This window comes from Nematostella vectensis, chromosome 2 (assembly GCF_932526225.1).
Source record: "Nematostella vectensis chromosome 2, jaNemVect1.1, whole genome shotgun sequence".
NCBI lineage: Eukaryota > Metazoa > Cnidaria > Anthozoa > Actiniaria > Edwardsiidae > Nematostella > Nematostella vectensis.
Genome location: NC_064035.1, coordinates 2,057,524 through 2,079,581, shown reverse-complemented (window position 1 = coordinate 2,079,581; position 22,058 = coordinate 2,057,524). Strand labels below are relative to the sequence as shown.

The following is a 22,058-nucleotide window of genomic DNA, read 5'->3' as shown; positions in this document are numbered from 1 at the left end:
TCGAGCTTCCGGTAGATCTGAAACGCGCAGCAGATATGCCTGTCCCATTTAATCAACTTGACTTTTTAACCTACTCGTGTAACGCACACAATATTTTGCTGCCTCTCTAACTCTACTTGACTTTTTAACCTACTCGTGTAATGCACACAATACTTTGCTGTCTCTCTAACTCTACTTGATTGCTAGCCTGCGAGCCGGCTCTCCAGTGGGTTAATTCAGAAATTTCGGTTTTCGGGATTCCTGTGGCGAGCAAAAAAAGCGAGAGAAGGGGAAGGGGGAAGAAGGAAGACAGTTGCCAAATTCATTGTTGGCAAGCATATTACGGCGACAAAAGACGAATATTCTGCCGGATTCCTCTGAAATGGAAAATCGTGTGGCGCTGAGGTTTGGGCTGGTTGGACTCCAGCTATCTGTGAGGATGTCGCCGTGATTTGAGCGCGATTAAGGAAGGAAGTGTGCTTTTGAGGACGGAACGTGAGTTGTCCAAACCAACTTTCCTACCTTTCACTTCGTTCTGGTTAAAGTTCAAATTGTAAAATCTTAAAAAAGGCGCATCTTGAATCTTGAAAAAGGCGCTTTAATACGGCCAAAGAACTTAAAAGCAAAAAGTAATCATTAACACAACAGTAGACTAAACACGTCTTTTCAAAAAGTAGTTTTTTTTTTTGTTTTTCACTAATTTGTTTTTTGCCCTACCGTAAATATCATTAGGGACAAATAAAGAGCTTGGGCTACCTGTGGAAAATCTGGTGGAGTGTTGCAGATTCTATATTAGTGAAACGTGTCCCAGCGCCCCCCCCCTCCCCACCCCCTACCCCAAAAATAAAATAAAATAAAATAAAATAAAAAAGTAAAAACGTGCATGCCGGAAAAAAATCCGCTCGACAATTATATTCGAAAACCTGCAACACACAATCAGAGTTTTTTAGATTTTCTAATGATCCGTCCGTAACTAACACGATCTGATTTTAAATAAAAAAATTAAAAAAAAAAAAATTAGTTCACAATGTTTTCAGTTATATGGCTTTTGATCACGCCCCTACGACCGCTTGTTTCTTTTCTCTGCAATTGTGTAGCAATAACCAATAAAGCAAAAAATAGAAAAATAATAAACAAAAAAATAGCAAGTTCGCGGATAGTATATACATCATAAAGTTTATCGCAAATTTCACCACATTTACAATAGTCTATCTTATTCCTAATAGCGGTAGTTGTCGAAGACCTTAGAGCTATCTTTTCTTGTTCGTGAAATTTCTAAAATATTTTAGAATGTTTATAAATATTTTAGAATAGTTGCGTTATTTAACCCTTCGAAACTGTTATAAATTATGGCACGATAGAAAAATTATCCGATATAAAAATTGACCACTTTCATTTCATTCATAACCTTATTACATTTGCGGGTAAAACCTTATTACATTTGCAGGTCTATTACAATTGTAGGTAAAACCTTATTACATTTGCTGGTTTCTTACATTTGCGGGTAATTATTACATTTACGGGCGCTACAACCCGCTGCTTAAAAAAGTTTGGGGTGAATGGGTAATGGTACACAGCAAAAAATGGTTAGTATATATAACTCCTTGTGTTGCTCTTTAAACCCCAATGTCCTTGGACAATCAGGCATGGAGTTTTGATTTGTGTTATTGTAATTAGTAAAAGTCAGCCACAAACAACAAACTTACAACCAGATACCTGTCATGTTGTGTTTTGTACTTATTGTTTGTTATTCTGTCCACGTCAAACTTTCGTGCGATGGTAGCCATCGAAGTGAGGGGGCAAAATGTATCGAGTAGTATCACTTTCACCAGAAAATAATCTTACTCATGCTGGATTTGTACAAATTTGATAAAGCCGATAAGCATCACAACAGACAGACGTCAAACCATATCACACAGGCACAGGAGGGGGGGGGAGGGGATGGCATTAGTATTTTTGAGTATTTGCCATATATCATATTTCCTCTGTCACTTTCGACTGCTGGGCTATCGTTATGATGACAAATACATTTATTAATACCCAGAAGAAAGCGAGGTTTTGCCTTTTTCGCGTGAGGAGAGTGTAGATTCTTATCACATTTACTAACACTTTCAATGTAGCTTCATTACCATAGTTGAATTATGCTTGCTTCCAATTCAAGTTGATAGGACTATAGGTAATGATACTATTAATAATAGCTACCCGCTGTCACGCAGTCTCGCGAAGCTTTCTAAACAGTAAACAATTAAAAAATAAATATAACTTTGAACTTCATAGGTCTTAGATTGCTACTGATAGGAGGAGCTTTATCATATTGAGATCGTAACCGTGAGAGGTTTTCTTCATAAGAGAGTTTTGTAAGCAACACCGGAAAACACTGTTCCTATTGTTACTAAATCTTTTAATAGCTCTGTATCCGTTGAGAGGTTTAGAGTCCATTAACGGTTCACAACACTAAATTACAAAAATCAAAGGTGCTTGATTGGGTGCGAAACACGATCGCTATCTCTTTCCTTAGATAGTGGTTTTTCCCATTACCATTATCAAGGTCTCCGGCAGCACCGTTATCTTAATGCACCGTGATCCGATGGTTAAGTAGCCTTTGTTCCCAGAGATTTGGATAGAGAGAATAGCTTGATCTTGGTGTTTGCATTTAAAGTAGTAAAAGATGTAAATAAAGTCAAGACGAGCTGGGAAATCCTCAAAATCCTAATGTGTTTCTTGTAGACGATATCTCACCAGGTACCCACATTCTCAATGAATGTTTATCACCGGTCTTTAAATCAAAGTTGCAAAAATAACGGAAACTGAAGTCGCAAGGCAAAATTGATTTATGTTACGCCGCTTGTATTTTCATGTTATTACTTCTAGTTAGTTCCACAACGCAAGCAACCTGTTATGGGATTTTGTCGATAATCGTAACATGGGTTCCCAGCCAATCAATAATTAAATGTTGCTTATATATGGTTTTAGGAGCTCAAAAAAAGCGCGTGTGCTTTGACGATGTCACGTTCCTGCAGTATCAGAAATATGCGGAATCCTTTTAGCTTGGAGAGTGTTGCTTGGAAAGTCTGAATGAAGAAAATACAGGGCACGGCTTTAGGAGGATATTATGGGGGTAATATGGTGGACTCTTCTTGTGCTTTTGACGCAAGTGAGTAGATCCAAATTGCAATCTTCTTTTGACATTTGATGACAGAAATATTCCAAATGTTTTCTTTCAGATCCAACCGGGGTATTCTAAGCTAGGTAAGTTTTTGACAGCATTGCAAACACGAGAGAACAAATGACTTGAAGAATAAACAAGTTCTGTTTCGATTTTCTTATTATGTGGTGCTTAGACCTTGAAAAGCATTTTGCAACTACTAGACCTCCTACGCCGAATTAGAGCCATTTAATTTAAAACAATTAATACAGCCGTATCTTTTTAATCTTCTTCATGATCGTAAACTTTCACACATCTGAAGTGCAACAACAAAGTTACTTCATTAGAAGGTTTTATCTTTTGAAACACGCCATGTTATACCAGAGTGAACATCTATATTGGCGATTTCCTTTATAAACATGGTTCAGCTCTAATAATCGCCATTTCTTTCTCGTAAAAAGTTGCTGGAACCTTGGTTTTTAATTTGCTTGCTTAGAAAAAGGTGCAAAACGAGTCCTTGCTTGCGCTAAAAATACTAGAATCAATTGGGGTCTTGGTACACTTTTTCAAATACTTTTTGCTCTATCCCGTTTAATTTACAGAAAAAGCAATTTTATGTGCAAGCATGGTGTTCTCTCTTTAATTTGTCGCAGTCTCTTATTTGACCTCGATCTCACAACACGTGCCTAGGCCCCCTGTGGAAATGCAATATTTCTTGCTCTCTGACAGGAATGATATTGTTGTGCTGTAATCAGTGAAAGCTTTAAAAGTAAATCTACAGATAATCAGATAATCTTGCAAATGAGACTTAAGAACAGAGGATATACACATCAGAATGAAAAAAACAAAAATTGCAATAAACGAAAATGAAAAATGCTGTGATGCAACAAAATTTAAATTATTGTCATAAACATAAAACAAAGAACAGTGTAAAATAATTCATTTAAAGGCCTGACATTGATCTCTTACAAAACGAGGTTTTGTGGTCTTGTTACTCGAATTTGTAATGTGTACACATTTTTCTCAAAATCTGCCTCATTAATCACAAACTCCTATAGATGCTTTGGTGGCCAGACTTAGGCATTTAGGCTGTCAATAGCGTAATGGAGGTTTTGTTTATTTTTGTTTTTAAAAGATGCATAAGTGATGAAATTACAAATATCTTTTTCACACTTTCTTACCACATTTTTTTATTTTATAATATTTTTCACATGAAAATCTATATTTCATCATCTGTATACCGTATTTGACCTTTTGGCAAAGAAGAAAATTGTTCAAAAACGACAAAGAAGCAAAAATATTGGAATAAATCTCGTTTGTTTTCTTTATGAAAACATATAAAGATTTAATCTAATCCCGTTCAAATATCTAAATGAAAGCCTTAAGGGGATATCTCTAATGCTATGTTATTAGAATCATTAGTACATAATTCGCTGTATAGTACCTACTACACAAATAACCTCATATGCGATTTAGTGGTTTGCCACAAACTTCAACATTGATTTAGCCTGATAGTCATTGTCAAATCACAGCCTTACAAATACGGGGGAAATCTAAAAGCATCCAGGTGGGGGGTGGGGGTGAGTAAGTAAAATGCGAAGACATTTTTTTTAGCATCTTTAATGGGAGTTTTTTTTTTTGCTTGAACCCCTAGTGGGGTGTCAGCGCTCTTAAAAAAAGATTTCAATTCTAGTTAGTTTTATGACAGTTTTTAAAAATAAAAATTTTCAATTTTGTTTCGTTTTTGTGGTAGGTCTCGTCTTAAAAACCTGTGAATTTGTTTACTTTTAGGGGATGACCCATGGTTTAAATCCGCTCGTTTTTATTGGTCACTTGACACAATAGACCGCTACAAGCGACTACAAGATCTGCAGGGCAACAGTGACAGCAAAGTGTTGGGGGGTGCCATCACTGTTCCAGGGGTCAGCAAAGATGCCTTGCAATTGGATGGCGCTCCGAGTACTGGAGCTGATTTAGGTGAATTTTCCAAGACGTGTATAAGTGAACCAAACCGATGCAAAACAGGGTTCACAATCTCTTTCTGGGTGAAGCTAGAAATTTCTGAGCTTACCAGTACTGTCGTGGTGCTACAGATCTCTACCAACAGATTCTCCATTGGGACGACTTTGTACGCCAGGCGAAACAAGATAGGGCTAAGCGTCAACACAAGGAATGTGTCGCGCAAAGTCGAGGCTCCCTGGAGGCACAAAGACTGGGTGCACGTCTCCTTGATATGGAACAAAGAAGCGAAGTATGTGGATTTATTGATCAATTGTCGGACAGCACCGGACATGGTCCGGACGGAGACTGCGATGCTAGACAGTCTGCTTTCAGCACCGCCTCAGGGTCGACTAGTGCTCGGGGCGAACTACGGCTTCCTAAAAAACTGTAGAGTAACTATCGACGAGTTGGCCGTATGGCTGCGGGTGCTTCCCAAGGAGGAGATTTGCTATGTTCAGAACGCAAGAGCAGGTTCGTGGGCTCTCCGAAACTCAATAGTTTAGCTCCTCATACCGAAACAATATCGATACTATAGGGCTCTCTCTCTCTTTATATGTTTGCACGTGCGTACATCAAGATTTTGATAAATAGGCCGGTTCGCACGTGCGTACGTCAAGATTTTGATTAATAGGCCGGTTCGTACGTGCGTACATCAGGATTTTGATAAAAAGGCCGGTTCGCACGTGCGTACCTCAGGATTTTGATACAACTGGCCTGTTCGCACGTATTCTTTGCATTTTTACGGGTGTTGGTGAAAGTGGAAGTGCTGGTTCAACGCGCGTACAAGAGAAAATGTTCTTGCTATACTTCTGTATTGTACAATAGTATCCGTATTCAGTATTTTTATTATATTTCAGATAAATACTCTGTCCTAGGCTTTTCCGTTTTTTGCGTTTTTTCATAAATCCTGTTAAAACCATTACGCATGTAAATCCACAATTCCGTACGCATTTTAAATTTCAATGCAACTTGGTGTTTTAGTGGATGGTGGCTTTGCTGAGTGGAGTGACTTTACGTCATGCAGCGTGACATGCGCACAGGGATCCCGAACTCGCCGCCGCCTATGTACCAGTCCCCCTCCACAGCACGGCGGACTAAACTGCACAGGGGCCTTTAGCGAGACCACACCCTGTAATCTGCGCCCATGTCCTATCAATGGTAATTACACCCAGTGGTCCGAGTATACACCGTGTAGCAAAACCTGTGGGGGTGGTACACGGCACAGGACAAGGTCGTGTACAAACCCTGCACCGCAGTATGGTGGTGTTAACTGCACTGTGATCGGGAACCCTGTGGACACTATAGAGTGTAACACCAGCCCGTGCCCTGTAGACGGTGGGTACACAAGCTGGACCGAGTTCTCTCCATGCTCCGTCACGTGTGGGAGAGGACTCAGCACCAGATCCCGAGCATGCTCAGAACCAGCTCCACAGTATGGCGGTAGAAATTGTAGTGAGTTCCTTGGACCAAACACAGAGGAAGTGCCCTGCTTTCCTAAGTTATGTCCCATTGATGGTTTCTATGGAAACTGGAGTGCGTTCACTCGCTGCAGTTTAAGTTGTGGGGGAGGTACTCAATCAAGAAATAGATCATGTGACAGCCCGTCCCCAGTTGGGGAAGGGTTGAATTGTACTCGCCTCGGGCCAGCTTTGGAGATTAGAGTGTGCAACACACAACCTTGCCCGATTCACGGAGGTTTTTCTGAGTGGACTGATTTCGGTAATTGCACGCGGGAATGCGATGGCGGCGTACATTACCGGACAAGAAGTTGCACGAATCCTGTTCCTTTCGCGGGTGGCGAGGGCTGTTCCCTGCTAGGTCCCGCAAGGGAGTCTCGGCAGTGTAACACCAATCCCTGTCCAGTCAATGGCGCCTACGGCCCATGGGCTCCCTTTAGTCCCTGCTCGGCCACATGTGGCGGAGGAAGAATGGTGAGAAGACGGTACTGTGATAACCCCAGTCCTCAGCACGGCGGGAAGAATTGCTCATCACTGGGTCGCCCTGTGGAATCTTCGAGTTGTAACACGAATAAGTGCCCAGGTAGGCAATGTCACGAATATTCCAAGTATTCCAGACGCTTTTCATGCCCCTATTTTTGTCCAAAGTTTCCTCAATTACTGCCTATCCGTAGTCAATGGCATCACGGTGGTTTGATGATACTTTCATTTTTATTTTAGATATAACTTTTTTTACGAACGTGAATTTTCCCGGAGAGAAGTTTAAAGCCACTCTTTACACGAGGGGCAGCAAGGACTTCCAGAAGCTCGCCAGTAAGATCGCATGGAATGTAAGTTACATCACTAAACCATTATTTTATCTAAGCCACGACCAGTTCGCGTTTCTCAATTGCTTGTTATTGCGGTTACAGTGAAAAACGCACACGAAACGGTGTATGGGCGATGAAAGGGACCATTTTCATCACTAGAGAAGCAATGCCATTATCTCCCAAAAATCTCAAGCACAAACAACTGAATAAAACCAGTAACAATACCCTTTATTGACCGAATTTCCGTGTGGCCAAATAAAACAAGGACAATGTTGAAACAAATAATGTAAAGTGTTGCCTTGTTTCGAAGCGCCCCATTTGTCAACCAATGAGAGAGCGTGTAGCACTCCACTAATCAACCAGTAGTGAAAGCACGCGTAACATCGTAGCGGTATAATGAATGGCAATGCTAAGCAATCGGGACTCTTAGAAATAATGAAAGTATCTAACAGAAGCGGTTTGGGATTCCCGACAGGCTCGTCGTATTTATGGCAAAGACACCTCTCTTGAAGACGTTGTAGTAAAGTTTTGCGATTTCGACGAAGAAGCTGGGTAAGGTCAATAAGTTCTAAACGAAAATAAAAACAAAAAATAAAACAAACAATGTATAAACAAAAAAATAGACTAATTCAATAAACAAGTGAACTTGAAATTGAAAAAATGTGAGCGTTGTATATCGTTGATCGCGCTTTTGGTTTCTAGTGGTATTCAATGCATGATTGAGTTCATGTATGGCTATGATGGGTTCAGCGGTGCACTCAAGCTGCAAGACGCTCTGCAAAGAAGACACATGCTCTACCAGATGCCAGCCAATGCCTACTTCATCACCAGCAACGACGGTGGGTTACGCCTATCACCGCGTTTCAGGTTTGGGTCTTGAGGTTAAGTACGTAGTAGCCAATCAAAGGGGCCTGTTCCTCAGTCTTTTATCCAGTCAAGCAACTCCTGATAAATTAATTTCCATAGTTCCCTGGCACCCCCCTGTGGGTATACATCACAAGCTCCACTAGCCTCATGGTACGCTGGACACCGCATAAAAAAAGGGAAAATTGGATTCTACCCCTCCCCTTCCCTCCCAAACACCCCTGACCACACCCTGACATTTATTGATTTCTTTAGTTCCCTGGAACCCGCCTGTGGGCATTACGGTATATAACACAAGCTCCACTAGCCTCATGGTACGCTGGACCCCCCATGCGAAGAGCAGGCTGGATTCTGTAGAAGGCTATCGCGTCAGGTTCCTTGATGAAGAGGGTAACTTCTACAACAAGGTCCTACAGGGCAAAAATGCTACCCACACTACCCTCCACGGGCTGGACAAGTACCATTACTACTGTGTGCGGATTATACCGTTCAGCCGGAGGGGGGATGGGCTGGCGGCTGGCCCTGTGTGCGCTTATACGGATACAGATGGTAAGAAGCATTTTCACGGAGCGCTTTAAATCGCAGGTTCCTTTATTTGTGCAACGAGTACGTTGCATTACAAGAGAGTTCGGTTTCGCATGTAGATTTAGTATGTTTAGTTTATAGTTGTTTAAGTTACGTTGTTGATGAGCTTATGGTTCGTGTCTTGAGTGATCATACAAGCTTTGTGCAACTGTCCTTCTTCTGAAGGGATACTGTACTGCTATTTTATAGCAGTCCTTCTATTGCCCGCCTGAGCACGTGACACGTGACGTAATGATGCTGACCACACCATATATGGCTTTTTCCAATAGTGCCAAGCGGCGCACCCTCAAACATTACCACATGGAGCCAATCACCAACTGACATGTCAATTAGCTGGGAGGCCTTGCCCCACAAGCAAGCACACGGCAAACTACTCGGGTACAAAGTCCAATATCAGATCCACAACAGGAGCGCGAGCCTGGGTACAAGCAATGGCAGCGCGCAGGGCATGCTTGATATTACGAAGGGCGTCAGGAATATAACGATTGCGAACCTGCGCAAGTTCACTCGGTACACGATCACCGTGGCTGCCTATAACGAGAAGGGCCTGGGTCCGTGGAGTCGGCAAGTGCTCGCCTTTACGAGTGAAGACGGTAAGGACGCGGAGTTAAAAATCGATTTCTCCACAAATGGGATCAATAATACCGCCCAGAGCTCAGTTAATGCCAGCTTAATCAATAATATAGTCGAGACTCCGGCCAATGTGGGCTTTGTCAATAATAACGTGACCATTACCAGTATAATCCTCACATATAGCAACATAACAAACGTTACAATTGGCCAAAAGATGCACGCTTCATGGGTCATTCTGTTCCATATCTTGGTCAGTTTGGGACTCGTGTTGATTCTTTGTTCCCTTTGCAAAACAGTGCCATTGTGGTGGCCGAAATGCGGGTTAAGCAGGCGGAGAAATATCAGAACCCACCGATCGAGGTCTCGAGATTCATTCACGTTTTGACTTTTAAGTATTTGCTATCCCCTCTCATGAAATGACAGATCGATTTAAAAAAAGACAGTGCTACTGGTCATGTTGACTCTACGACACCCTTCTACATCTGGGGGTTGATGGTTGGGGATGTGGGTGGTAAAAAACTTAACTTGTTAAAAATTTAATTGTTATATTATTTTGTAATAAGCTGATATTGTACTATCAGGAATAACTTGGTACACCACAGTGAACAAAAGAACAATATTACAGAATATAACATATTGTAAGGCGAGTTTTGCATGCATCGACTGTTCTTATAGGCCTTTACATAGAGAAATCAGTTTTGTGTTTTTCATTAAACACAAGATATTTATTTGCCAATGCCTTTTTTTTCACATTTGCCCTCAAATCAAAGTCTCATTAAAGACTTGTAATAGAGAAATTTTTTTTCACATTTGCCCTTAAACCAAAGTCTTATTATATAAAGTCTAAAAATAGAGAGGGTACAAAGATATTAATTTCGGTCTGTTATTGAAAATATCTGATCTAAGCATCCTAGTAAATCAAAAGAAATATAATCATCTACTTTCGTCTGGGATGGAAATGGAAATTGGAGAAAAAGAAATATGATGCTCTACATTTGTCGTGGTATGGGTACAAAGGAAATAGGAGAAAAATATTTTGAGATTTTGGGGACATCGAAATTAAAAATAGAGGGAGAAAAAAGACTCAATACGATACTAGTGCCTTAATTCTCCTGTCTCAATTCTCCTCAGTTCTCCTGTTTATGTTGTCAAATAAAGCATTTTAACTTCCTGTCGTCATGTATGTATATCCGTCCGTCCGTCCTTCTGTCTGCTTGTCAGTCTATCTGCCAGTCTGTTCGTCCGTCAGTACTCAGATGGTTGGCTAGGTCGTATGACATATAAACAAAAACTATCAGATATATTTAGGCACAGCCTAAAACCGGAGCCAGCATGCATTCAGTTTGAGCCATACACTTATTTCAATAAACTTTGTCAGTGCAAATAGCGAATGGCAGTAAAACCAATCACTGCTTACGGGTATAATCATTTGCAAGAATAAGGATGACAAGTAATCTTATCGCATAAGTTTTTTACAATTTCCAACATTCAGGCGAAATTTGACGATTCACTTGTATTTATTGATAGCAGAACATATTTTGAAATAGGTAGCACATACATTTTTGTTATTGTTGTTGTTTATTAGGAAAGGCTTCCAGTGGAAGGGAGGATGTTTTCAGGAAAATTTAATAAATACAGCAAAATGTTTTTATTTTATTCTCTTCTGAATTAAAACTCTATACATTGAAACACTATACATTAAGCACATTCCCCCTGAAAAATTTTGGAGAACAGCATTTAAGGCAAAACCCCGAAGGGGGATTTCGTAGGTTTTAACCGTAACCGTCTGGGTTTTATAAAGAATCCCGTATAGTGCAAAAGTGTATTCATTTCGAATTTTTCTACTGGGGAGACGTGTTGCGAAATTATCGCAACGTGTGCGCGCGGTGACCAAAAAAACATCGTCGCATAGTTTTATACCATTTCTCTATGACTATGCTCCGCAGGGGCTCCGTTAAAAATAGGTTAACGTGTATCTTACGTAACATGTAATCTGAAGGTATTCCCGCTGGTATTTTCCATCATGTGCGACATTGTTTAGACATTTCTGGCACACAGCCAGTTGTTTTTTGGTAAACAGCATGGGGGAATTTCTCAAAGTGGTCAAAGTGGTTTTGAATAATGTATTCTAGGCTTTGAAAGTTTTGAGAAATGAAGTGATAATAAGCTTTTTTTCTTTATAGTCTGTTCAGGGCATTCTGTAAGATCTGTGAGATCTTACAGCTTTATCATAGTTTATATGAGTAGCGTATCTAACCCACCACTTCATCTTCCGCCAGAAGTTGATGCATCTTTTTCTTTCCCTTAGTTCCCGGACGAGCGCCAGTCATTAAGACCGCTGAACCCACAAGTTCAACGAGCCTGCGCATCACGTGGCATCCACTGCCCGAGAAGTACTGGAACGGAGAGTTACTAGGATACCGTGTGTTCTACCGAACTGCCGGGCCTGCCGACCCGGACTTGTGGTCCGAGATTGATGTGGGGCCTGGGGACCAGTCAGCTGATCTTGAAGGGCTGGAGAAATTTGTCACGTACGCGATCCAGGTGGCGGGATTCAACAAAGCTGGCGAAGGAACACCGCTTAAGAGCGTCTTTGTGACGACAAATGAGGACGGTATGTAGGATGCATGATAGCCATCGTGTTCTTGATTTTTAGAGCCTCTGTCAGTCGCCATTTTGTCATAAAGCAAAAGTACCAAGTGGAAGAATCCATTTCCATCGCGGCGGATTCAAGAAAGCTATTGCAAAGTAAAAGATACGGGACATAAAAGATATATACGGGACGTGCTAAGCGCTGAGATCGAGACGTACACAAAACGTTTTACATATTACAAAACCTTCATTAGCACGATATATGAAAGAGTCTAAAAAATCGTAGTTGCAAATTTTATGGCGCCTTTTGTTTTACCTTTCAGTGCCCAGCTTCCCTCCGGAAAACATAACTGCCGCCAATACATCATCCACAAGCCTGCTAATTCAATGGAGTCCAGTTCCTAAGGATCACGCAAATGGAATTATCCTTGGATACAAGATTTTGTACAGAGTGTCTGGAAGCAATGGCAGTTTCTCCGAACATCGCACCAACGCCGACACCACCGCCACGGAAGTGACGAACCTAACTCATTTTACCGTATATGACGTCAGTGTGGTCGCGTTTACGTCAAAGGGTGATGGTCCGGGGTCGGAACCGTTAATTGTGAAGACGGCAGAGAACAGTGAGTTGGTCAGGCGCTGGGATAAGATGGGGTGCAAGCGGTGCGCACCTCTATTCGTGGTAGTTTCTCCTGCAAGGATTCATCTGATTTTGCATAGTTTCATATTATATGTATACCTTCCCACCACAATCCCCCCAAACCTTCGGTAATGCTACTGTTTGTGATTCTATATATGTGTACAATTTGTTTATTCATTTAAAGGTGTACAATTGTTTTAGCGCTGGAGCTTTATTGGATGGAGATGATCTAGATAGGGTTTTTCAGACAATCATGATAACAAACTCAACCCTTTGTGCAGTTCTTGCCAAAGAAGAATCGTAAGAGTATCAATTAGAATGCGCCACGTTTTGTGTCGCCACGTAATAATATAAAAAAAAAAACAATTATTTACAGGGCCAAGTAGACCACCCAAGATGCTTCGCCTTTTCAACACTAGCTCAACGAGTCTTCACCTACACTGGCAGCACATCCCAATAGAGTTCGTCCACGGGGTTCTATTTGGCTACCGTGTATTGTACCGACCAATGAACGCTTCGCAGGATAGCTATCGTGCGTTGGAGTACGGTCCTAGCGTCCTAGAGGCGGAGGTGACCGGCCTGCTCAAATACTCGTGGTATGGCTTTCGTGTTATGGGATTCACAAAGGTCGGCTACGGAGCGGTGAGCGAGGAGGAGATCGTCAGAACCGGCGAGGACGGTAAGGCGCAGACGACGAAAAATACGGTGGTGGTGGCGATGGCGATGGCGATGGCGATGGCGATGGCGATGGCATTGATTTTGATGATGATGGTAATGACAATGAAGGTGATGATTGATGATGACGATGTTGGCGGTGATCGATGATGACGATGTTGGTGGTTTCCTGATTAAATGTATTTTATACCAGCTGCCAATAAGCTTTTTAAAGCTTAAAAGCTTAAACGCTTAAAAGCGTTTATCATATTATAAAATGTTTTGTATTTTTCAGTTCCAAGCTGGCCTCCCGAGGAAGTGATTCCTAGCAACAAGACAAGCCCGACGGCATTGCGTGTCAGTTGGCAGCCAATCAGCGATGAGTATTACGTGCATGGTATCCTACTGGGCTACAAGGTGTATTACTGGGCTGTACGAAACCCAAATGAGGTGTTTTTGAAAAAGAAAGAGAAGATAATAGTGAATGCGATGACGCTAAGCGTCGTGATAAGTGGGCTACATGCTTATACCGTCTATGCGATACAAGTGCTAGCTTTCACAAGCAAAGGGGACGGACCTCTTAGTCAGCTGATATATGGAGGTAAGCTATCTTATACCGTCTATGCGATACAAGTGCTAGCTTTCACGAGCAAAGGGGACGGACCTCTTACTCAGCTGATATATGGAGGTAAGCTATCTTATACCGTCTATGCGATACAAGTGCTAGCTTTCACGAGCAAAGGGGACGGACCTCTTAGTCAGCTGATATATGGAGGTAAGCTATCGAATCGTATAGATAGATATAGATATAGACATAGACATAGACATAGACATAGACATAGACATAGACATAGACATAGACATAGACATAGACATAGGTGTAGGTGTAGGTGTAGGTGTAGGTGTAGGTGTAGGTGTAGGTGTAGGTGTAGGTGTAGGTGTAGGTGTAGGTGTAGGTGTAGATGTAGATGTAGATGTAGATGTAGATGTAGATGTAGATGTAGATATAGATATAGAAAGTCACCTGAATACCAATATATCTATGAAGAAATGCCGGAGACAACCATCGTTCACTTTAGTTTCTAGAATATTTTAGGAAGGCAGACCTTCAAAGAGTACTTCTCAGCCACTCCGTTGGTAATAGTTACATTTGCGGAGTAACTTTAAATAACTTCCATGATCAAGTCTGATACCTTGATAACAATAATAAGTATGTCGCTTACTCGCTTGATGTAGCTGGTGAAAATGAATGCTTTATGATGTATTCTGCGCGTGCGGAAAAGGGATTTAAAGGGTATTATCAAGCCCTTGAAAAATATAATGTCATAGTTGGCCCACCAACACAGCATAATTCAATGTGCTATATGCTCAACAGAAACGTGTAACTGCCATGCAACCATGTACACCAATTGGTGGGTAAACCCGCCGTACAATGACGTCAACACTACTGGAATCTTTCCTGTAATCCTGCAATCAGTGACTGAACAGTGCTGTGGGTACTGTCAGGAATTTGGTTACACTTTTATCAACTTCACCCGCTCGGGGAACGAAACTTACGCTCAAAAACCGAGCGAAATGGTCGTCAAGCGCTCAATTGTGAACCAAACGGCCCTTAGCTACCCGGTGTACGGTAGAATGGACCAGAAAGAGTACGGAGGGTTTGGCTTCGTGCCCATGGTCAAGTCAGGGGGGGTTGTGTTTATGTCGGTGACCCCTCTCCCAGGGACGACCGCCAGGATGCTTGTATACTCCGTGTTGGATTTGTGGCCAATGTGTGTTTTTGTCTTTGTTTCCGCGTTTTTTTCTGGGATCTTCATGTGGATATTGGTGAGTACTCTAAGGACATGTTTTGAAATGTTGGTGTTGGCAATGAAAAGAGCTTCATTTAATTCGTTGGCAATAGTTTCTTATGGGACATTGTTTAAATTTTCGCTACTCTTGCACAGGACTGCTGGTTTAATTCCGATATGTTTCCGAGATCACCTTTCAGAGGACCAATGGAGGGGATGTGGTGGGCTTTCATCACCATGACAACATTGGGGTAAGGGGACCTACCCATCTCCCTACTCTAATCCCATACATACTTACCTACCTAACCATCTACCCACCCACCTATAGCCTCCCCCTCATATCCCTACTCAAAGCTCTTACCTCTTTACCTACCCACCCACCTATAGCCTTCCCATATCCCTACTCAAAGCTGTTACCTCCTTACCTACCCATCCACCTATAGCCTTTCCATATCCCTACTCAAAGCTCTTACCTCTTTACCTACCCATCAACCTTTCCGCCAACCCACCTAGTGGTTTGCTTTGATTTCCTTGACAACATCTAGGGTCAGTTCTCCTTCTTTTTATGACTTCTTATGTACCTGCCTGCCTTTATGCCATCCTTGTCTGCCTTCCTGCTTTACCACCTTCGTACCCCTTATTCACGTTACACATCATCGCGTTTTGTTTGTTGCAGGTATGGGGACCGCTTCCCCAAAGGCTACCACTCCAAGCTTTTTGCAATCGTATGGATCACGTGTGGCCTTGTGATTGTGGCGCTGTTAATGTCTTTTATCACGACATCACTGACCGCAGAGATAGTGGGCTCAAAGACGATGGTCTATGGTACAAAGGTACGTCACTAAGACTATGGCGAACCGTTTGTTTAAAAAATTATCAACGTACTTTGTGTAAGATACTTCGTCAGTTCAAATAGAACCAGCCTCTGCTAATCAAAACAGCACAAACAGCATAAACTCCGAGCTCGGTAGATGACGTCATAACCACAGCCCTAGCCCAGCCAATCAATCAGTAGATGACGTCATAACCACAGCCCTAGCCCAGCCAATCAATCAGTAGATGACGTCATAACCACAGCCCTAGCCCAGCCAATCAATCAGTAGATGACGTCATAACCACAGCCCTAGCCCAGCCAATCAATCAGTAGATGACGTCATAACCACAGCCCTAGCCCAGCCAATCAATCAGTAGATGACGTCATAACCACAGCCCTAGCCCAGCCAATCAATCAGTAGATGACGTCATAACCACAGCCCTAGCCCAGCCAATCAATCAGTAGATGACGTCATAACCACAGCCCTAGCCCAGCCAATCAATCAGTAGATGACGTCATAATCACAGCCCTAGCCCTGCCAATCAATCGTCTGAATGATGAGGGGCCATCAGTTTGATGAGAACTTACTTAAATGCCGACTAGTCTATATATCTAGAGTGCACTCACAATATGACTAGACTAATTGTGTAAGAACAACATATGCAGAAAAAAACTTTTTCCTCTGTCGTTTCCCCACGATGCTGTTACTACGTTTGTTTTTAGTATTTTCACGCTTGAAATAGACAAATTGAAAAAAAGCGTGCTCAGTTGTATGTAATGTGACTTGTACATTTTGAATGTGAAATAACACTTTCAGATTGCCGCCATTACAAACTCGTCCGAGTATCGCCTGGGGATCCGTATGAACGCGAGATTTGAGCCAGGTTAGTTTGCATTTATCTTTGATAGATAAATATTCAAAAGTGATTTTAATCAACAAATGGAGCGTCTTGATATCCGTTATAAGTTGTCGAACGCTTTTTTTTCCAATTTTCGACCTTCGATTTATATAAGTTATTTTGCAATCGGTTTCGATTTAAACTAGCATTACAATGAACTTAGAATAATTCATGGTATTAGAGAAATGGGGCCCAAACTACCCTTTCAAGGCATTTCCTCCTGTATTGTCTGTATGTCTCATACATTTACTGTATTTTGGCTGCTAGAAGGAGGAGGCCGGGCCCCCTCGACCACGCCCTGGCCACGCCCCTGTATTCCCTTCATCACCGATATACGCCCACCGATTCATCTCTTCATGTTTGTTCTATTCCCTTCATCACCGATATACGCCCACCGATTCATCTCTTCATGTTCCTTCTATTCCCTTCATCACCGATATACGCCCACCGATTCATCTCTTCATGTTCCTTCTATTCCCTTCATCACCGATATACGCCCACCGATTCATCTCTTCATGTTCGTTCTATTCCCTTCATTACCGATATACGCCCACCGATTCATTTCTTCATGTTCGTTCTATTCCCTTCATCACCGATATACGCCCACCGATTCATCTCTTCATGTTCGTTCTATTCCCTTTATCACCGATATACGCCCACCGATTTATCTCTTCATGTTCGTTCTATTCCCTTCATGTCTGATATAAGCCAACGGTTTCATCTTTCCATGTTCGTTCTATTTCCTACGTGTCTGATATAAGCCCACGGTTTCATCTCTTTATTTTCGTTCTATTTCCTACAGGCACCACCTACCAGAATCTTATGGATGTTTACACGGCACTCAAACGCCGAAGCGTACAGGGAGCTCTGATCGATTCGTACACGGTCGGTAGCAGGCAAGACCTGTTTGGTGACCAGATGTTCAAGATTAGCAAAATCATCAGCCACCCGTCTTCATATGGGGTGGTCCTGTCAGGGGAGGCGGTCAAGCTCCGAGTCTGCTTTGCGTCTTTTATGAAAGAGGAGAGAGCACAAGTGTTCAAATCCATCACTGATAATGTCAAGCAGCTTGAGGTGTGTTGATGTTGTTGAGACCCAAAGACCGCTATCCCTATTGATGTTGATGGGACCTCCAGGCCGCTATCCCTAGTGATGTTGATAGTAACTCCAGGCCGCTATCCCTATTGATGTTGATGAGACCTCCAAGCCGCTATCCCTATTGATGTTATTGGGACCTCAAGGCCGCTATCCCTATTGATGTTGTTAGTACCTCCAGGCCGCTATCCCTAGTGATGTTGATAGTAACTCCAGGCCGCTATCCCTATTGATGTTGATGAGACCTCCAAGCCGCTATCCCTATTGATGTTATTGGGACCTCAAGGCCGCTATCCCTATTGATGTTGTTAGTACCTCCAGGCCGCTATTCCTATTGTTTTTGATGGGACCTCCAGGAAGCTATCCCTATTGATGTTGATAGTACCTCCAGGCCGCTATTCCTATTGATGTTGTATTTGCACTTTAAATGGAGGAGCTTAGACCCCCTCCCCCATTCACTACTAAAATACATCCCATGCCCCTGTGTTGGGTTGCCGATCGTTGTTTTGTATTCACAGGGGATGAGCGAAGGTACTGCAGAGGAAATGACGTCAGGGCTGTTCGATGAAGAGTCGGAAATGTTCCGACAGGCTGCGACGTGGTCAGCCGGAGCACTCGGAATACTTACGGTCATCTGCCTACTGTACGAGCTCCTTGCTAGAAGCAGACGCACTCCTGACCCCAAGCGATATGGTACGGAGAACCAGAAATTTCGTTCATTCTTGTTTGTTGGTTGACTTTTTTACCATAATGTATTATTTATTTGTTTCTTCCATCGTCATTTTTACAATCCATGGTTAAAAACCCTCTAACAATTTAATTTTCATTATGCAGCAATTCGGTGTTTTCTTTTCTATTAGGAATTTTTATTAGAGGTAAACGCAAGAGGGCATGAGTTCATGCTCTCTTGGGGGAAGTTATTTATTTTATTCCACCATTCAGACCAACTGTCCCATCATAAACTTAAGCGTAACATTATTTTATATAAAGAAATATGTAAATAATTCTTGATGGTTTCCTTTATATAACTAAATATGTGAATTATTCTTGATGGTTTCCTTGATACAATACTTGGATCTAAATCAGATTCCAACGGTTCAAATCAGGCTGATCGTTATCCTATTTCACCCCACTAGCGTGGTCAGAGAAGTGCCCAGGTCTCAACGAGAAGTTGCGGTCATTAGAGAAGTTGCGATCATTAGCTCTTACACATTTCATTTAGCCCTAAGTCATTGAAAGAGTTTCTTTTTCAGACTACAGTAAAACCGGTCTGTTGCCGATGGCTCCAACAGCTATTCGTAGGCATTACGAGGAGGAGCGAGAGCTCATGCGAAGTGTGGTGGAGGAGTATTACGTGAACTGCCGAAAACTTTGCGTCAGCCTACGCGCAAAGCACCTTCGTGAAATCAAGTTGCTAAGGAAACTAAAAGAGGAGACAGAAAATGGTGGTGAGCGAACAGCTCACAAGAAGAATATAAAAGAGCCATTTAGCTTATTTAGATTTGTCAATAGACTCTGGTAGTAAGATGATATGGTCACATAATTAATATATATATTTAGATTTTATTATAACTTTGTGGTTCCTAGGTCCTATAGGGCCAATGGCAGTTTCAAAGACGGGCTTCTGTTTAGAAGGCCCTTTTACAAAGTCCCGAAACATTTCTTGAAATCGTGCGGAGGGGAATATGCGTTTTTTTTAAAGAAAAACTGGGATTTAGAATATGCATTGGGACTTTGTAGTTTCACAATCGCAAAGATATTCGAGTGTCGCAAAGTTAAGACAAGAAGCAAGAAGACATCGACAAAGAAATTAAGAAGTTATTTATTTTTTACAAAAAATGCACAGTGACCAGGCTAAAAATCAATTTAGCAGATAGATTCATTGGTCTCGTGTCAGTCAGTGGCTCAATAGAAACACATAAAATTCTTGTTTATTAATGGTTAGATAAATATCAGTATTATAGTATTCGATGTATTAGATTTTATATTGCACCATCATTGAAAACTTACTTAAAGTTTGTCAGTTGACAATTAGACGATGTTTAGTATTCTTATAAAGTGTAAACATTAGAAATAAGCATGAAAATTAGTTTTAACAGTTTAATCCTGATAAAGACCCTTGATAACTGGAACTTTTGAAGCAAATTCAGTTTAGTATATTTAACCCCTGTGGGGTACAACCCTATATAGAGATATCACTTTGGGTGTGGTCAAAAACTATTCTTACCCCTAAAAGATAGCACATTGGGTGTGGTCGAAGGAATCTTAAGCCCTAAGAGATAGCAGTATCGGAAAAATCGGTAAGCACCCCCTAAGAAGGAATAGCAATTGGTCGAATTTTATACCCTAAGAGATAGATCGAAAAAAATCGTTTAGCAACCCCCAAGGGATAGCTCTAGAAGATAGGATAATCACCACCGTCCACAGTTCTGGAGGGTCCCCCCACGGGGTTTTAACCTCTGTTATTTCGAACTTCAACGATTTGTTTTTCTTTTCTTGGCGGATTCTATTACTTTAACCAGACTTTTTACCAGAAACCATTAGGCCACATACAGCCATTTTTTCTCGTTCCTATAATATTTATTGGGTTATCATTATCCATAGGTTTTAGTCAATAGATTTGTAGATTTGTAGAAGTCTTATCTTAGTTTTAAAGATGACTCATACATGAGAGCGTGGGTGGGTAATTTATATAAAGCTGTCCAGCAACTGTATAAGCGTGCAGGTCACGCACCTGGTATCACGCAAGGGCTAGGAGCTGGTGTCACGCAAATTCTAGCACCTGGTGTCACGCAAGGGCTAGCATCTGGTACCACGCAAGGGCTAAGAGCTGGTGTCACGCAAGGTCTAGCAGCTGGTATCACGCAAGGGCTAGGAGCTGGTGTCACGCAAGGTCTAGCACCTGGTGTCACGCAAGGTCTAGCACCTGGTATCACGCAAGGTCTAGCACCTGGTGTCACGCAAGGTCTAGCACCTGGTATCACGCAAGGGCTAGGAGCTGGTGTTACGCACAGGCTAGCACCTGGTGTCACGCAAGGGCTAGGAGCTGGTTTTACGCAAGGGCTAGCATCTGGTGTCACGCAAGGGCTAGAAGTTGGTGTCACTCAAGGGCTAGGAGCTGGTGTTAAAGTAACATAACGCGTTTTTGTGTCACTCGTTAACAGCTGCATAAGCATTACAAGTCACTCACACAATAAAACTTTTTGGCGAGAAAAATCATGCAGCAGACCATACCGACAGAGTGTCCCGACACGCTAACCGCTACGCCCCGAGTGTCCCGACACGCTAACCGCTACGCCCCGAGTGTCCCGACACGCTAACCGCTACGCCCCAAGTCTCCCCACATGCTAACCGCTACGCCCCGAGTGTCACGACACGCTAACCGCTACGCCCCGAGTGTCACGACACGCTAACCGCTACGCCCCGAGTGTCACGACACGCTAACCGCTACGTCCCAAGTATCCCCACATGCTAACCGCTACGCCCCGAGTGTCTTGACACGCTAACCGCTACGCCCCGAGTGTCACGACACGCTAACCGCTACACCCCGAGTGTCTTGACACTCTAACCGCTACGCCCCGAGTGTCACGACACGCTAACCGCTAAGCCCCGAGTGTCACGACACGCTAACCGCTACGCCCCGAGTGTCACGACACGCCCCGAGTGTCACGACACGCTAACCGCTACGCCCCGAGTGTCACGACACGCTAACCACTACGCCCCGAGTGTCACGACACGCTAACCGCTACACCCTGAGTGTCACGACACGCTAACCGCTACGCCCCGAGTGTCACGACACGCTAACCGCTACGCCCCGAGTTTCACGACACGCTAACCGCTACGCCCCGAGTGACACGACACGCTAACCGCTACGCCCCGAGTAACACGACACGCTAACCGCTACGCCCCGAGTGTCCCGAAACGCTAACCGCTACGCCCCGAGTGTCACGACACGCTAACCGCTACGCCCCGAGTAACTCCACATGCTAACCGCTACGCCCCGAGTGTCCCGAAACGCTGACCGCAACACCCTAAGTGTCCTGACACGCTAACCGCTACACCCCAAGTGTCTTGACACTCTAACCGCTACGCCCCGAGTAACCCCACATGCTAACCGCTACGCCCCGAGTAACCCCACATGCTAACCGCTACGCCCCGAGT

The 22,058-nt window shown here is 42.8% G+C and overlaps 2 protein-coding genes across 5 annotated transcripts; both read left to right on the top strand.

Moving 5' to 3' along the window:
* The first annotated feature begins 138 nt into the window (after positions 1–138).
* On the top strand, positions 139–20,029 carry LOC5501884. 4 transcript variants are annotated; one of them, XM_032370179.2, is made up of 22 exons: positions 139–474; positions 2,953–3,133; positions 3,204–3,228; positions 4,916–5,596; positions 6,107–7,165; positions 7,303–7,412; positions 7,867–7,943; positions 8,094–8,230; positions 8,511–8,804; positions 9,110–9,433; positions 11,722–12,027; positions 12,329–12,628; positions 13,022–13,324; positions 13,595–13,867; positions 13,955–14,074; positions 14,675–15,126; positions 15,246–15,340; positions 15,766–15,922; positions 16,721–16,787; positions 17,605–17,876; positions 18,416–18,590; positions 19,151–20,029. In XM_032370179.2, the coding sequence occupies exons 2-22, from the start codon at positions 3,092–3,094 to the stop codon at positions 19,417–19,419; spliced, it is 5,538 nt and encodes a 1,845-aa protein (XP_032226070.1). In that variant the 5' UTR covers positions 139–474; positions 2,953–3,091; the 3' UTR covers positions 19,420–20,029. The 4 variants fall into 4 exon arrangements, with proteins under 4 accessions (XP_032226070.1, XP_032226069.1, XP_032226071.1 ...); XM_032370178.2 differs by lacking the exon at positions 139–474 and adding an exon at positions 2,428–2,721; XM_032370180.2 differs by lacking the exon at positions 139–474 and adding an exon at positions 2,429–2,721 and having other exon boundaries at positions 13,955–13,987.
* Positions 20,030–20,564: 535 nt separating this feature from the next.
* LOC116609347 (DNA-binding protein Rfx5-like) lies at positions 20,565–21,035 on the top strand. The gene has a single exon (XM_032370176.1). It carries the CDS (start codon positions 20,565–20,567, stop codon positions 21,033–21,035), a length of 471 nt encoding a protein of 156 aa, XP_032226067.1.
* Positions 21,036–22,058: the final 1,023 nt, after the last annotated feature.